Source organism: Podarcis tiliguerta, assembly GCF_965153285.1.
Source record: "Podarcis tiliguerta genome assembly, chromosome: 4".
NCBI lineage: Eukaryota > Metazoa > Chordata > Lepidosauria > Squamata > Lacertidae > Podarcis > Podarcis tiliguerta.
This window is the reverse complement of record NC_139537.1, coordinates 76,523,415-76,541,022: the sequence shown is the minus strand read 5'-3', so window position 1 is coordinate 76,541,022 and position 17,608 is coordinate 76,523,415. Positions and strand designations below refer to the sequence as shown.

At 41.2% G+C, this 17,608-nt stretch overlaps 1 protein-coding gene across 1 annotated transcript in view; it reads right to left on the bottom strand.

Moving 5' to 3' along the window:
* Positions 1-17,608, bottom strand: part of TUBGCP3 (tubulin gamma complex component 3) — a 56,163-nt gene that overhangs the window by 21,529 nt on the left and 17,026 nt on the right. Inside the window, exons 6-12 of the mRNA XM_083437734.1 lie at positions 14,669-14,841; positions 11,331-11,449; positions 9,739-9,864; positions 8,011-8,079; positions 6,991-7,123; positions 4,614-4,780; positions 1,744-1,854 (exon numbers count right to left, since the gene is read on the bottom strand). Coding sequence (XP_083293860.1) covers positions 1,744-1,854; positions 4,614-4,780; positions 6,991-7,123; positions 8,011-8,079; positions 9,739-9,864; positions 11,331-11,449; positions 14,669-14,841 — 898 coding nt within the window. The remainder of the gene's footprint in view (positions 1-1,743; positions 1,855-4,613; positions 4,781-6,990; positions 7,124-8,010; positions 8,080-9,738; positions 9,865-11,330; positions 11,450-14,668; positions 14,842-17,608) is intronic.

The window sequence follows — 17,608 nt, the reverse complement described above, 5'->3', positions numbered from 1 at the left end:
ATAAAGAGAAACAGTACATTTTCAGCAAGTATATTTCACTTACTAAGTCAGCATAAATAAATAGCACACTATTTTTATTTCTCAACTGTCCTTCATCAAAAGATTCAAGGACAGTTGTGACTAAAGTTCACACAATGTATAAATACAATTTACACCCAACAAATAAACATAATGCAAACTTACAAAAAGTGAATTGAAAACCTGGGGGGGGGGGAGAGAGACCCTAAAAAGCAGAAGAGGACAAAAGTCCCAAATCACCTGAATCTAGAATGCCTGAGCAAGCTGAAAAGCTTGTCCTGTTGGCGTCCAAAGGGCATTCCAAAGTCAAGGGACCATTGCAGAAAAGGCTCCTCTTTTGTGGAAGTGCAATATGCCTCTTATGAAGAGGATACTTGGTGCATGGGCACTGTAGGAGATCTTAAGCCACAGATAGGCTAGTATGGGAAGAGGTGCTGTTTTAGGTACAGTCATACCTCAGGTTACAGATGCTTCGGGTTGCGCATCGCGCCGAACCCGCAAGTACTGGAACGGGTTACTTCTGGGTTTCGGCGCTTTGCGCATGCGCAGAAGCACCAAAACACAACCTGCGTATGCGCAGATGCAGTGCTGCGGGCGCTGGGGGTTGCGAATGTGCTTCCCGCACAGATCACGTTCTCAACCCGAGCATCCACTGCATATGGGTTCCAAGCCATTTAGGGCTGTTCCAAGATAAGCACCAGCACCTTAAACTTAGCTCAAAACTGAACCAGCAGCCAATGCAGATCTCTCATGATAGGCATAAACATGAACAACTCTGGTTGCACTCATCAATATTCTGGCAGCTGAGTTCTGCATGTCATCTTTAAGGACAACCCCACATATTATGGTAATCCATCTGAGAGGTTTGTGGGATCACCATGGCTAGGCTATCCCTGCTTGCTTTCACCAGCATGTAAAAACCAAACCAAGGCAGATATTAAAACAAATCATATTCAAAAGAACCGCTGTGCATTCCAACTGTGTTTTCTAGACTGAGAGATATTTGAAATATTCTGACGGAAATCACAGGTGAGGAGAAGCACCTATCGTATCGGCCCACTAGTGTTAAAGGCAGCCATGAAGGAGGCCCACAGCAACAGTCAGCAACAGTCAGGAGCATTCAGCTCAGTTTAGGGGTTAGTTTCTTGCCAACACAGAGATCATCTGATAATTTACCATAAGAAATGATACATGGGTGCGAGTCCTGTGAAGACCTGCTCCAGGCCTTGCAGGATTTTCCCCACCTGGCCTAGGAGGGTGGGGCCCTTACTGACTCCAGCTACAAAAGCTGAGGCTGCTGAAGAGACTTTGGGGCTGCTTTATAGTTTAGGTGGCTTTGTTGTGGAGGTGTGGTGTTGTTATTATTTATATTAATTTTGTATCTTCTTATGGTTTATGTGGAAATAGTTTGATTTAATTCTGTACTTTCTGATGTTTTATTCGTTGTTATGATTACTTTTGTCATGTCTGTACATCATTTTTTATACAGCAAGCTACCGTGATCATGGTTTTCAGCTTTGGAAAAGCAGTACAATATACAAATAACATGACTGACTGAGTGCTAAGAAAGGTCTATTTGTATGAATTCTGATTCACTGTGCCCCTGTCTGGAGCCATACTTACGTCTAAAGTACAAAGAATGGTCCCCTCTGCACTTGTATGTCTGTTATTAATAGCTGAAAAGGTCAATCTAGAAATAAGGGGGAAGGTCCTTTTCCTTCATACCTTTCTTGAGTGATCCATTGTAATAAAAGAAGGAATCATGGACTTCCGCAATGTGTATTTGTCGTGCCACAACCGATCTGTTTTCACTGCGGGATCTGAAGCTACAAAGAACTGTGAACACAAAATTTAAAAATACTTAATTTTTTTTTAAAAAACGTAAGTGTTATGTATACATTTTAAGACAGAGAATCAGAGAGACATTATTTAGGTAGAGACAGAAACCTTCCTTTTCGAAAGCTATCAGGAATAGTATCAGCTGGGATGTTATCTGCATAATGTATAAAGCACCACCAGCTGTTTGTTCTAATATGTACAATTAAACGTGAACCACAGTATAGACAATAACCAGTCTTTTAAGACCCACCAAGAAAATTCACCTAAACCACCTGCTAGCTATAAGCTACTAAGTCACTTTTAAATAATTTGTAAGTTCACTGCACCCCACTATTTCAGGTCAGCAGCATTTTGATACTGAAACACATGGATCTGAAATGTTGAATGGATAAAGTGTCTCAGAGTTGTTTACTGAAGGTGGCATATGCTATAATCATTTAGCAGTGTGATACAGTGCAATCTGAACCAAAATACATTAGTCACATAAGAATGGCACAGCAATGACTTCACTATAACTAACAACACTTCCAATACAGCTCATTACAGTAGTACCTCAGGTTAAGTACTTAATTCGTTCCGGAGGTCCGTACTTAACCTGAAACTGTTCTTAACCTGAAGCACCACTTTAGCTAATGGGGCCTCCCGCTGCTGCCGCACCGCCGGAGCACGATTTCTGTTCTCATCCTGAAGCAAAGTTCTTAACCTGAAGCACTATTTCTGGGTTAGCGGAGTCTGTAACCTGAAGCGTATGTAACCTGAAGCCTATGTAACCTGAGGTACCACTGTATATAATGCCAACTGTGTGAGACCCTTCAGTCAAATAAATGTAACATTTCCTTGTTCAGCTGTTATGTTCCAGGTGCAAACAAGGTATGCATGGAGGCAGTGGGGAAGAGAACAGGGGTAGATTCATTCAAAAGTGCCCTAGAAACCAAATGTAAAACTTGAAAACATGACAACTATGTTAGAAAACAATACTAATGCATTAATATAAAAAAGCAGATATAACATGCATTTTAAAAAATAATATCAAAAAAATCAGCTTCTTAAATTTATTACCATAGTCCCCTTTGGCAACTGGCATAGAGCTTTAATTGGAGTATTAATGAGAAAAATATAATTTCAAAATCCATCAGACAATTCAATCATCTTTGGGAGTTATAAAAGCCCTCATTTTATAACCAGGGCAAAGTAACATGCAATTAATGTATTTAGAAAACATCTAGTAAAAAATACAAAGAGAGAGAAGAGCATTTTATAATTAATCCCGTGAAAACGAGATCTTGGGAAGGGTGAAGGAAACCAAGGTCAGAACATAATTGCAATATAATTATTTTATTGATTCACTGTACCCATTCAAGGTTCTTTGAGTTTTGCTATTATATCTTGTATAGAAAGGAGTGCAGGAGAAATGGGAAATCATGGTACAATCTAACTGATGAACAAATGCCAAGGCCTTCCAACCAACAGATAAAAAGGGTGATTTTCTTACGGGGAAATTAAGAGCTTGTTTACAATGGCAATCAGTATCCCAGAGGGTAAGTGCTAGGATATGATGGAGGGGAACCCACACATTCATATGCCCCATTGTAATTAACCTCTCTTTTTTCTATATGACAAGCTTATTGTAGGGGTTGTGTTCACTAGAATATAGTCACTGCAGTAGAGTTTATTGGGGCTTTCACCCAAGGGATTTATACAACTCATGGAAGTTTATTTTGTTGATAAAAGTTCCAAAGAAGTTTATATTGTAAAAACTGATCTCACTGATGCAAAAAAAGCAGTACAGGGCAAAATGATCATCTAAGTCTAGTCTGGCCTGGGCATAAACTGAAGTCACATCTCAAATCTATCGCTGGCTCTTCTTTACCAGATTTATGTGGGAATGAATGCTTCAGCCCAAAGCAATGACATGTGGCTTACTACACTGCACTGCAACTAGTCAGCTTGTATATTCAATCCTGACTACTTATTTGCTATTTCACCAAAGATTTAACACCAGGCCATTAAAAAATGCTGGCATAGTTAAGAACGAAACAAAATACAAGTTCTACCTGTGATATGTTACCACTGGTAAGGTAAGGTAAGGTAAGGTAAGGGACACCTGGATGGTTCAGGCCAGTCAAAGGCAACTGTGGGGTTGCGGTGCTCATCTCACTTTTCAGGCCAAGGAACCTGGCATTTGTCTGCAGACAGCTTTCCGGGTCATGTGGCCAGCATGACTAAACTGCTACAGGCGCACAGAAGACTGTGACGAGTACCAGAGCGCATGGAAATGCCGTTTACCTTCCCACTGCAGCGGTACCTATTTATCTACCTGCACTGGTGTGCTTTCAAACTGTTGGCAGAAGTTGGGACAGAGCCACGGGAACTCACCCCATTGCGCGGATTCGAACCGCCAACCTTCTGATTAGCAAGCCCAAGAGATTCAGTGGTTTAGACCACAGCGCCACCTGCGTTCCTTTGTTACCACTGTTGTTTTTGCAAGCACAATAAACTGGGCACACCAAACTAACCCCATGGTTCTTTGGATTCTGGCCACAGTGTCTAAACTGAAGTGATGCACAAGTTCTTTACATGCAACTCTATTTCCAGTATAAATGTCAACTTTTTCTGCCTAGTCATGTCTCCTCTTAATTTTCTACAGCGTAGGTTCAGTTCCACAATTGTGAAAGAAGGGTTTCAGCGGCTTAGTTTTACACAAAATGGGAAACAGAAAGCAGACCTCATGTTAGTGAACAGTTTATAGAACTTACTTCATGGTAGGTGTCCTCCAATTCCCCATCATAAATCCAACGATAAAGGAAATTCAAGACAGGATGCGACACAAGGCCAAGAATATGCTGCACCAGGGATCTCATGTAGGGGTCGCCTGTTTTACTGTAGGCATGAACAGCTGATGCAAGTTCACCACCTTTTCTTCCTGGAGAAACATGACACACAGAGGAAAATTTAAACATACATTTTCACCTACCTGGAAAACTAATGCTACATCTGCAGCTTTGTCATACACCAAATTTCATTACGAAGCAGCTATCTGGCGTTGGAAGAGCATTCTTCAAAGGCAGAGACAAATTTACCATTGTGCCTAATATTTTTTTTGAGGGAGTTCAGAGAAGTTGGAAGAGCACCAAAATTGCTAAGAGATTGCCATAGCTACAAGTAAAAATAGCGCACAGAGCACAAGAAGCAGAGCACTAATGTCTACTTCATTAGAGCCTTCTTTAGAGCGGGAAATGCTTCATAATTATTTCATCCACATGGGAAGACAGGGAATGGAAAGGCAGCTCTTTGGTTCCTCTAGAGAGCTTCTGGACTGAGTGAGAAAGTGGATCTGATAGCATGATGAAGTAGCCACTGGCCAGGGCATTCCCCCCAAATGCTATAGAGCAGTGGTAGGAAACATGTGTCCCTCCAGATGTTGTTGGACTCCAATTCCCACCGCCTCTGACCCTTAACTGTGCTGGTTGGGGTTGATGGGAGTTGTAATTCCACAATAGTTGGCGGGCCACAGGTTCCTCACCTGTGCTGCAGAATGAAAATATGCCCCCTGCCTCCATACTTTTAATAAGGGGTCAAAGAAGCAACTAGCATGCCTCTCCCTATCTTCAACTATCCTGACAGACAGGGAGAGAAAAAATAATACGCTGGCATCTTCCCCATCATAAAGAGGTCGCTATGTTGGCAGGTTTGTCACCTGGATCTCTGGGAAGGGCAGGCTGCAAGCAAAAATGCATATACCATATTTTTCCATGTTTAAGACTAGGTTTTCTCCCTAAAAATGTCAAAAAATTAGGGGGCGTCTTATACACAGATATATCTCCCCCCATTTTCTTAAATCTGAGTCCCCCAAAATAGGGGGCATCTTACACATGGGGGCGTCTTATAGACAGAATACAAAAAAGGGAAAATGGAAATGGAAACTAAACACACTTCCTTTAAAATTTTGAGAGCAATCTACATCTTGTGAGGTTAAGTGAGGATAGCTTCTGTATTCTGCTAATAAATCTTTCCTAGCGCCAGCGGACATGTAACACTCCTGAGGCCTTAACTATGGTTAACAGCAGATCACATGCTGCCTTCAACAGCCACAGTTCTTTGTTGGAAGAAAGGGGTTATGGCATCGTACCTGGTAGCCAGAAGCTAGGCATTCTATTTCTCAGGATGGCAGGGAAAGGTAAGGTGAACCAAGACTTCATTACTTTTTAACCTTCCCTGCCTGCAGAGACAGTTGTGGGAGGGAGCCCCTTCAGGGTCCCAAACAAGCAAATGTGGCTGTTTTCCGGTGGAAGCCACCGTAACATGTAGTTACGGTCCAGGCTAGAAGGGGAAGGCAGGAAGCATGTATTCCCAAAGCCCATGCCTTAAACATGGCTCCGATCTGGTGGAACACTCTGTCACAAGAGACCAGGGCCCTGCAGGACTTGACATCTTTCCACAGGGCCTGCAAAACAGAATTGTTCCACCAGGCCTTTGGCCAGGGCACAGCCTGACTCCCTCCCTCAGCAATCTTCGCGGAGCTCTGGCCCAATGGTTGCCAGTGGCTTGAATTAATTAATTTTATAATGAATGATTTTAGAGTGTTGTTTGTGCTATACTTTTATTGTTGTTAGCCGCCCTGAGCCCGGCATCGGCTGGGGGGGGGGCGGGATATAAATAAAATTTATTATTATTATTATTATTATTATTATTATTAGCACTCATCCAGTGCCTGCCTTTAAAGCTTATACCGATTACCAAAATACTCCTAGTCACTAATAGAGATGAACAGTCTTAAATCAACCACGTAATAATCTCACTTTTAAATGCAAAATATATGAGATGCAAAACAATATTGCCACCATAAGGGTAATTATACGTAGTAAAAAGAAGTTATGATGAATGCATGCAGTGCTTTCAGCTACAGAGATAAATGGCATTATTTGAACAGTAAGTTAACTCCATCTATATCCACTGGAATGATATCTACATGTAAAGGTTCTTGGAATCATCCATTTCTGCACACACACACCCCTCCCAATAGTAATACTATTAATGCAATTTCCTGGAAATCATATTTCTAAGCGGAAGAGCTCCTGCCATTTTAACATTCATTTTCACACCATGTGTAGCTGTAAATATCTACCGACAAACCTTGACAGTGGTCAACAAGTGCTGCAAGTGTCTTCAATCTTATCTTAGGATCGTATGTCCAAACTAAGAGACGCCGAAGTGTTAAACTACTCTCAATCCCCAAATTTACACCTTGATCATCTTCTACCTGCAACTAAGAACAACAAGGGGCAAAGAAGAAGATTTAATCAATAATAGAAGCCCTTCAAGCTTTCCTCTGCTACAAGCTTTAATTTCTAACCCCAGATGTACACATGCCTAATATGTTTTGGCATTTTAAAAAAATAATGCTTAGATTGAAAGAAATGTTACAGTTGTAATATAAAGAATGGGTAGGGTAGCTGAAAGCTATAATTTGAAAATAAATCAAAGAGCAGATAAATACAAAATGATGAATGGCAGGACAGTGAGAAAATTCTGAAAGAAAAAAAAATTGTTTTGTAAGAGTTCACCATAAAGTTTCAACAGTGTTACTGTAAAAGCAGTATGATTGTAACATAATGTTGCAAACATTTCTGTTAGCTAAATACATGGGAAGTATTACATAGCAAACTTTTAAATAAGGAAAAGGTTTACAGGCTCATTTGCCCATGCAAAACAACATAAGCAACATATAGAGTATGTTAGGAAACAGAAAGAAGAGCCAAAGTTACAAAAATGTGCTACCCTGGAATCAGGTCTTGTTCTTCACAAGTGAGTAGCTATTTTACAAGCCTGTTACAGATGAAAATAGTTTATCAAGTCATATTTTCAACTAACTTGTTGGACTCAAGCAAAAAAACAGAAGTACAGTGGTGCCCCGCAAGACGAAATTAATTCGTTCTGTGAGTTTTTTCGTTCTACGAGTTTTTTCGTCTTGCGAAGCACCAATGTGTATTGACGGTTTCCCATAGGAATGCATTGGCGGTTTTAAAAAAAAGGCGCAAGCCCATAGGGAAATTCGTCTTGCGAAGCAACTCAAAAAACGAAAAACCCTTTCGTCTAGCGAGTTTTTCGTCTTGCGAGGCATTCATCTTGCGGGGTACCACTGTAATTATTTACCTGTGAGTGTAAAACAGACAGTAGCCTGTAGTATTCTTTGAGTTCCTGGTTTAAGGCAGCACAAAAACTCTGTAAGACAAGAACAAAAGGAATCAGTTAATATACATTCTAAAGAGCTCTGAATGACTTGCATACAACCTGACCACTGATTTTGGGTCTTTGGATAAACTTCAGCAAGTTAACCTTTGAAATTCAAGAGGTCATACAAAAGCACTCCCAAGTGGCATGAAATGTTTCAGTTCAATGGGGTGGGGAGTATAAAGAGCCACTGGGTGACTAATAAAAACAAAACTCCTGCAGAGTTATTAAGATAAAATTTGCCACTAAACTATAACTGCGTTCATTCATTAGAAATGTACAGATAGTACATAGCTGTCAACATTTCCCCTTTTTCAAAGGAAATTCCCTTATTCCGAATAGGATTCCTCGCAAGAAAAGGGAAAAGTTGACAGCTATGAGATAGCAAGTGTCCTGGACAAAATACAAAATCAAACCAAATGAGAAACTGGTAAAATAAACTCAAATAAAACCCATAACAAAAATGACTGCAATTAAGGCTGTACGTGGGCTGCCTTTAAAGACATTCAGAAACAGGAGCTACTGCACAGTTGCAGCAGCCAGAATAACCACTGGGCCCAGATGATCACACCACATATAAACTGTTCTGGCCCAACTGCAGCGGCTGCCTATGTATTTTCTGGGTTTCAAACTATATGGCTCGGGACCACAATACCTAACAGAACGTCTCTCCCAGCACAAACCAACCTGTGCATTAAGATCCACACCAGAAACCCTCCCCCATGTGCTTCTGCTCCCCATCCCAGCACCTGAGAGTGTTGCCTCATTCTGCATAATAAGAAGAGATGAAGAACCCGCTGGATCAGGCCAGCTGGCTATCTAGTACAGCATTCTGTTCTCACAGTGGCCAACCAGATGCCTGTGGGCAGCCTGCAAGCTGAGTGCAATAGCACTCTGCCCACCTGTAGTTCCATCAACTGGTACTCAGAAGCATGATTCCTCTGACAATAGAGGTAAGGTAAAGGGACCCCTGACCATTAGGTCCAGTCGTGGCCGACTCTGGGGTTGCGGCGCTCATCTCACTTTATTGGCCGAGGGAGCCGGCGTACAGCTTCCGGGTCATGTGGCCAGCATGACTAAGCCGCTTCTGGCGAACCAGAGCAGCGCACGGAAACGCCGTTTACCTTCCCTATTTATCTATTTGCACTGGCGTGCTTTCGAACTGCTAGGTGCGCAGGAGCTGGGACCGAACAATGGGAGCTCACCCCGTCGCGGGGATTCGAAACGCCGACCTTCTGATCAGCAAGCCCTAGGCTCTGTGGTTTAACCCACAGCACCACCCACGTCCCTGACAATAGAGGTAGAACATTACAATTGAGGACAGTAGCCACTGACAGTCTTGTTCTTCATGAATTTGCCTAATCCTCTTTCAAAGCCATCCAGGTTGGTGCCATCACTGCCTCCAGTGGGAGCAAGTTCCATAATTCAACCGTGTGTGGCATGAACTACTTTTATTTGTCGTCAATATTCCAATATTCAGCTTCACTGGAGGTCCACAAGTTCTAGTGTTATTTCCTGTCTATTGCCAGGTCTCTCATCCCATACCAACAGATCTGACACACCAGTAACATCCTGTCAAGCAAAACAACAACAACAAACAAAATAAACAAAACCAAATATTTTGAAGACTTCTGGGTTTTGCCCACATACCTGACCCACTAATCCAAATGCACGTTCCACGCTCCTCTGGTCAGTATACTTTCTTATTTTGTTATGCAGCCACCCTAATTCAGCAAGCCGGCTTGTTGTATCTCTCAGAGACTTGGAAATGTTCACCTAAAGTGTTAAGAAATAAATGATGAACAAATAGTTGGAAGACTGGAATTAAATAAGCGTAGAATGAAACAAGCTCTAATGAGCAAGGGAAGGCATAAATCCAATTTTCTACTAGAATCTGACAAGGTGTTGATCACATTCTGTATTGTTGATCTTCAACAGAAAGAATATTCTATTAAGCAGTTACTTCTAAATGAGGAACAGAACCAGGCATGATAACAAATCAGGTCTTATGCCAGATATTTCCATATCCACTATAAATCTGTTGCGGCAAGACTCAAAATGGATTCTCTACTTTTGTCCTGCTCTCTAAATTGTAAGCTTGCAACTATGAATTGTGCTATTACAGATTTTGTAAGCTGCTCTAAGAGTCTTTTTTGCCTTAAGAGTCGAGTAAAAATGTTTTAAGCAAATTAAACAAGTAAGTCCGGATGGTTCATGTGTCCCTACAGATGTTGGGCTCCAACCCTCATCAGCCCTAGGCAGCATGACCAATGGTCAAGGAAGAAGTCCAACATCTGGAGGGCTAGATTCCCTGTGCCAGCCTCCTGTGTTCCCTGGACCAGTTTATTATTGGTTCTCTATCTTCTTCTTATTCCTAGAAAGCACTATTGTCTCCAAATGGGTAGCATTTCAACTACTTCCCATGACTCAGTCTAAATCATTCTATGGGAAGCAGCCTTCAGTTACGTTTGTGGCTCCTGAAGTAATCCTCACATTTTATATACTGACCCTTAAAGAAGGAACGCCTCTCTCAAATACTCATAACTAAACTCTCTCCCTCAGGCTACCTCCAATTTCCCTCTATACACTGTTGCTTGACTGGATTATGTATAAGTAATCAATTTTTTAAAAAAGTATCTCACTCATGTGGGTTGACAGCTTGAAGTGAGTTTTTAAATACAGGGCTATCTGAAGAACAGGGTATTTCTATAAACTACCCTCCTAAACTCCACAGATAAAACTCCCTGGAAAAAAAGCCTCTGATAAATCTCAGCTGCTGTAGAGATTCGTGTGGGAACAGGTGGTTCTGTGGTTGTGGCCAAATGTTCAATGCCCTTCCAAGGACATTGTTGCTATCTTGTAGACACCAGGCAAAGTCTGTTCTTTTGGGCTTTTGTTTGGTAATGATTTAATTCACTGTGGGGTTTTTTGCTGGGGGTGGATGGGATGAGAATGCTGCTCATAATATTGCTGTTAATAATGCTTTTAGGGATATTTTTATTGTTCCTTTTACCATTTAACTGTGTATTAAGTGCACTTCTGATTTTTATCTGTTGTTTTTATGTTACTGGTTTACTGCCAACTGCCTTAGATGCCAACAATGATAGAAACATTAAAAAAAAAGCAAAATTAAAACCAAGGCAAAAGAATAATTGAAAAGAGTGGATATACTGAACAGTTTCCCCTCCCTCTCCCTGTGTGCAGACTATCTATATAAAACAGGTATAAGATCTTTACTGTACCTTTCCGTCTACTTTGTAACAGTTCTCTGAATTGAACATTTTGATGATTTTGCCATCTATTCCCTGGAAGACGTATAAAATGTCTCTCACAAGATATGCCTCTGTTATTTCAACAGAGCCTGAAAAGTGGGGGAAAACAAACAGATTAAGCTACATGCAGGATATTTAAGAATTATGTTTGCCATTTTAACAGCCAAAGCCTAACTATATTTAGTTCGAAATATGACCCACTGAGTTCAATCAACCTAGCTCATTCTTCAGGGTATAAAGGTAAAGGGACCCCTGACCGTTAAGTCCAGTCGTGGACGACTCTAGGGTTGCGGCGCTCATTTCGCTCTGTAGGCTGAGGGAGCCGGCATTTGTCTGCAGACAGCTTCCGGGTCATGTGGCCAGCATGACTAAGCTGCTTCTGGCGAACCAGAGCAGCACACGGAAACGCCGTTTACCTTCCCACCAGAGGGGTACCTATTTATCTACTTGCACTTTGATGTGCTTTCGAACTGCTAGGTTGGCAAGAGCAGGGACTGAGCAATGGGAGCTCACTCCGTCATGGGGATTTGAACCGCTGACCTTCTGACTGGCAAGCTCTAGGCTCTGTGGTTTAGACCACAGCGCCACCTGCATCTCTTCAGGGTATAACTGCATAGAATTCGAGTCCTAAAGTGAGTCAGCAAACAGGAGCACAGTTCCATATTTACCATTATTTTGCTATCTAAAACCAAATCAATATTTCAGACAAAGTCATATCCAATTTTTCAAATATTTTTTGCTACGAAAATAACCACCACATGTACGTAAACAAAGCAAACTTAATACTTTACAGCCTTGGGCCAGTTTAAAAATTCATGCAACGAGTCAAACGTAACTCCTAGTAGCCCCAATTTTGGGATGTTTCTACATGCATATCCACTCTTTGCGACTGGAAAAGCGGACATTATAACCCAAAGTATTACCTGTAATAGCCTCCAAAAAAAGACTCTGGGGGGGGGGGGGTTAGGTACAAGACAAGCAGCTTATGACACTTTGTGATGAGCTTTACGCCAACGTTTTCAACGACTTTGTAAACGCAGCTTCCCATGTTCCTAGGTCAGACCATTGGTCTAATTAAGTATTTCCTACACAGACTGGCAGCAGCTCTGCAGAGTTACAGGCAGGAGTTTCTCCCATACCCAATACGTGCACTAAACCCATCTGCTTTCTTTTTTTAAAAAGGCCTTAATTTGGAATATGAATTTATTTAGTAGCAGCTACATAATATAATGGCAGAATGCATCTGTTCCTTCTGTTACATCTTGCCAGACAGAATGAATAAATGTTTTTTTTACTGGCACAACATAAACACAATAAATTAAGAAATGGAGATGGTTTCTCCCCCCTCCCCCCGCTGTCTGTGTAAGCCACTGCTATCCAAGGCTCTATTCACATCATACTGTATCTGTGGCACCACAATATCAACCAGGTTTTAAGGGTGATGAGGGCTAAAAATAGAGGAACTCCATTAGATTGTCAAAGTGCAGGTTTTGCAGAGGAAGGCAAGAAAATGTTTTATGCAATATAATTTTTTTCCAGAAAGTTACTGAGAAAACTCAAGAGTGTTCTACAAGGTCATTTACAGCCAGCTTTTAAAAAACTAACCTCTCTTCTAAATGAAAAATGTACCAATGATTGGGGTAGTGCAAGAATGAACTATAATTTGTTGTAGTGAGATTATACCAGGCACCTTCTAGTGTTGTTCTTAAATACTTAGGCATAGAGTCATACCTTGGTTTTCAAACAGCTTAGTTCCCAAACACCGCAAACCTAGAAGTGACTGTTCCAAGGTACAACTGTACTCAGAGTCGCCCCTTTACAGTCAATGGACTAAAGATACTTAAGTTCAGTGAAGGCAGTGGATAAACTGTTATAATGCCTAATATTTGATACCACCCTCAGTGACAAATTCCACTTTATTACACATCTGTACAAATTTAGCTTATCTTCTTTAGAGTGCATAGTGTTGATACTGATTTCCAGCAATATGATCAGAATCACTTTGCACTTTAAACATAAACAAAAATGGTTTTGAAGTGAAATCGTAAATTTAATGCATTTTTAAATTTTAAAAAATCTATATGTCCACATTTAAATATATGTAGCTCGGGCACTGAAGCAAAACCCTCCCCACTACCTAACTCCACAAATGGGCAAATGCCGTGCTTAGCCTTTTTCTTCCAGAGTCCTGTAAGAGAGCAATTGGAAACAAAACTAAAGAGGCAGAAAGCCAACTGATGATCTCAGCACAGGGTGATGCCCATAGGAGGCAGAGCCATCAATTTCAACGATGCCTATAAAAGTAGTTTCTGGAACACAGGAAGAGTTATCCAAGGCAGAAGATAACCAAACTACGTGCCTCAAATTCAGAGGTCAACCTCACTGTCCCAGCACCACTTTATTGGTGTTCCCCCAGTGGTAGCAAAGCACACTCATGTGACTTTGGTTCTTAGCACATTAGCCATTTTTTTATGAAGCAAAGACCCAAGTAACTTATTTTGGTGGCACACAAAATCACTTAGGTTTCAAAAACGGTTTGCCGTGGGGTATAGTCTCATTATTAGACTAAGGTTCAAACTAAGTGTGACATGACATCATCTAAATAACTCAAAGCAGCCTTACAATGCTGGAGTTTAAGCCAGAGATTGGGGTTTTTTTAACCCTTTCCTTTCCAATTGTTCTTCAGCTCAAAAGTGCCTCCCCAAAGCTATTTTTATGCCTACAGCCAGGGTAAGGGGACGGAAGTGAGAAATGCAGATACGTTTTCCCCAAATTGTCATTCCTCAACTTAATCCCTTAAATTACTTTTGGTTTTCTGCTGGTTATTTTTTGTTTTTCGATTTTCAAATGGGTAAAAAACATGAAGCTTCATATAGTTTGAGCCTCAGGAAATATCTGAATACTGGGGAAGGGGGTACATTTATGCTGCAATCCAATACCCTCTTACTTGGAAGTAAGTTCCAATGAACTCATTAAGGCTTTCATTTGAGAATACATACATATATATATATATATATATATATTCTGCGCCGACCAGCAAAACATAGGAGGAAGAAAGTGGGCAGACTCCAGCTATTTGGAGATACTTGAACCAGCCATTTTTGTAGTGAGGTTTGGGTATGAGTCTTTGTGTTCAGGTAGCTAAGATTTCAGACAACTAGTGTTCCTGTAGCAGAACCTGTGTGTACACAATTTTCCTGGGAATTGTTATCAGCTGGTATCAAGGTCAAAGCTGAAACATCCCAATCTGAGCTAAGCACTGTGACGCAAGAATATAAAGAACAAACAATGAAATGTATTTTTCTCACCCGTTATGTCCCCTTCCCGCCTTGACCTTGGCAGATTACGTGAAACAGTGGTTGAGAGCCCTTTTGAGGTAGAGTTCTGTAATGTAGGCTGGCCTGCGGTTAAAGTCCAGGCAAGTCGTGCCCCCAGCTGCTGCCGAAGGCAATCTCCCACGCCTGCACGTTGATAGGATTGTCTGCAGAAATAAAAGCTATAATGTAACTATTGAGTTGTCTTACTTATAGCAAAACTACTTATATTTCTGCGAAATTTCAGCTCAAAAAAATAGGCAGATGCAGAAGGAATTATCATGGCCAAGTATCTTTGATAATGCATTTAGAAATTCACCATTTTGCAGTTCTTGACAGTTACATAGAAAAGGTACTTGTTGCATGCCTACTAATGTTGCAACAGAGTGCATAAAGCACCTCAGAAATTTCAACTACCCTTTCAGAGCCAGATTACTTTGCTGTGATTCCAACTACGGCTAATGCAGCCCTGCAAAAATAAAAGAATCATTTGAAAATAATTCCTGATAAATATTTGCAGTGGGAAAATTGCTAATTTCTAAAACAATCATAAAAATAAAGGGTCTCTCACTTCAGCAGGGTGACTGTGATTGTTCTACAATTTTGAGACCAGCCAAAAAGTTGCTTCAGCTTAATGTTCTGACACCTCTAATAGGTCAATGCAGATAGAAAAGCAATTGCTCTTATTTTATTTTGGTAACTCAGCCCTGCTCATGGAAACAGATGTTTCTTACCTTGAATTCTCATGGATAAGCATCATCATATTTGGGTTAGCACCTTATTTTGGGTACAGTCAGGGTCAAGTTGCTAAGATATACCATGGGAAAGGGCAAGCCAGCTTCCCAGATCAAGAGCAGCAAGATAAGCCTGCTAAGCTTATTAGAACTTATCCAACACCAAACATTTCTGAAACAAATTGTTCAGGGAAATATATTTCAGACCAGATAGGACATCCCTGAAAGTTGTTGATGTTGTTTTTGCACTCTTGGATCTCAAATTAAGCTGCAAGTTTCAGGAAAGTGGGACGACTGCCTCTGGTATTTCAAAAATATGGGAATTAAAAAGCAAGACAGATTTTCAGCTCTCCCAGTCATCATATATGGAACATACAAAAGCAATCGCCCCTCAGGATGACATCCTAGAATGTTGTTAATGAAAACAAAGATCTTCCAGACATAACCTCAGAGCTCTCTCTACAAGCACCTAAAATCTGTTATCACCCTATCCCAATATGGTGGTTTAGAAGTGAAAATGAGTAGAAAAGCCTCCCATAACTCCCATAAGAGAGGAAGGGCCAGATCTCAACACCCCTTTTGTCCTTATGGAAGGCTCATGGGCCCTTATTGGCTGACAGAACCTCTGGGAAACCAATAGGAAAAAAGCACTAGGATTAGTCACCCAGAAGCACTGGTTGAGAGTTAGCTCCCTTAGTGGCATAGGGCAGCTACAGGCTTCTTAGGAGTTCACATTAAAAAGCACTTCTTTTCCCTTATAAGGTCCCATGAAAGGAATTTGCAAGTGGCAATGTGCCTGCAGTGCCACTGTGAGGCATTGAGAAGGAAAAGCAAGCAAGAGCAACCACAATTCTTCCTGAATTCCCTGGAACTTAAAGGCAGGAGAAGAAAATGCTGGTCCCCCCCCCCCCAAAAAAAAGGCTGAACCATAAGCCCAAACCACTAGTTTGGTGTACAAAGTTTGGAAGCCTCTTCCTTCGATATTCTAGTAGCTTGACCTCATAGCCAAGATGTAGTGCTATCCCCAATGCGATGACTACTTCCTCGTGGCACTTTGGGATAATGCCACGTTGCAAAAATTCTGCCTTGGTGCTGGAGCAAACGCAATTGTCATCCAATGATTTCAAGCAAAAATTTTGCCTGAATTCCAGCTCTTTGGTGGAAAGGCACGATATGCAAGCCATAAATAAACAAGTACCAGTAATTATGAACACATCTCTTTTATATACCCTCTCTCTCTTTTTCCCTTTCCCTAGCTATACTTGCACTTGCCTTCATTAGAAGGTATCAGGGAGGGGGAGTTAGCAAGTATATCAAAAGGCGACTTATAAAGAACCATAACTTCCTTTCCAGCAACAAAGCTGGATCTGGACACATCAAAGAAGTGTTTCAGTTTAAAGAGTTGTAAATTTAAACAGGGAAAACGAGTAGAGAAAAATGGGACTCTATGTCGCCATCTGGTGGCACAATGTTACATTGCACAAACAATGCATATAAATTGCTTTTTTCTTTACTAGTCTAGCAGAGTCCAAAGAATTACCAATCTTCTTGAAATTCAGCTAAGAACTGTTTACTTTCTTCATATTCTAACCAAGTATTAAGGCTGGACTCCTGTTTTGCATAATCTTTGACTAACAGAAGACAGAGTGTCTCTGTGTTGTCTTGTAGACAACACTAGTGTGGTCCAGAGAGAGGGGGGATAGCTGCCTTTGATCAATAAGACTTTCAATACAGTCTTATGCGCATTTACTCAGAAGCAAGTCTTGCTAAGTTCAATGGGGCTTTCTCCCAGGTAAGTGCACTTACCCCTCAGGTGCTTTCCCCCCATAACTACTTTGAATCATTGTATGGTCTTAGGGAGGCTTCCTCAAACTCGGCCCTCCAGATGTTTTGAGACTACAATTCCCATCATCCCTGACCGCTGGTCCTACTAGCCAGGGATCATGGGAGTTGTAGGCCAAAAACATCTGGAGGGCCCAGTTTGAGGAAGCCTGGTCTTAGGTATATTAACTACAGCAGTTCCACCAACCCTGAAGGACAGTGACTGGAGAGCAGTGGTGACCTATCTATGGAATCTTCTTCCCATATAGGTTTGCCTGGAAACTACTTGGATGTCTTTCAAAACATAATTGTAACAGCTTTAATTCCCTCTGAAATGTTTTTATTGCTCTGTTGTTTCCGCTGTTTGTTCTAACTGCTG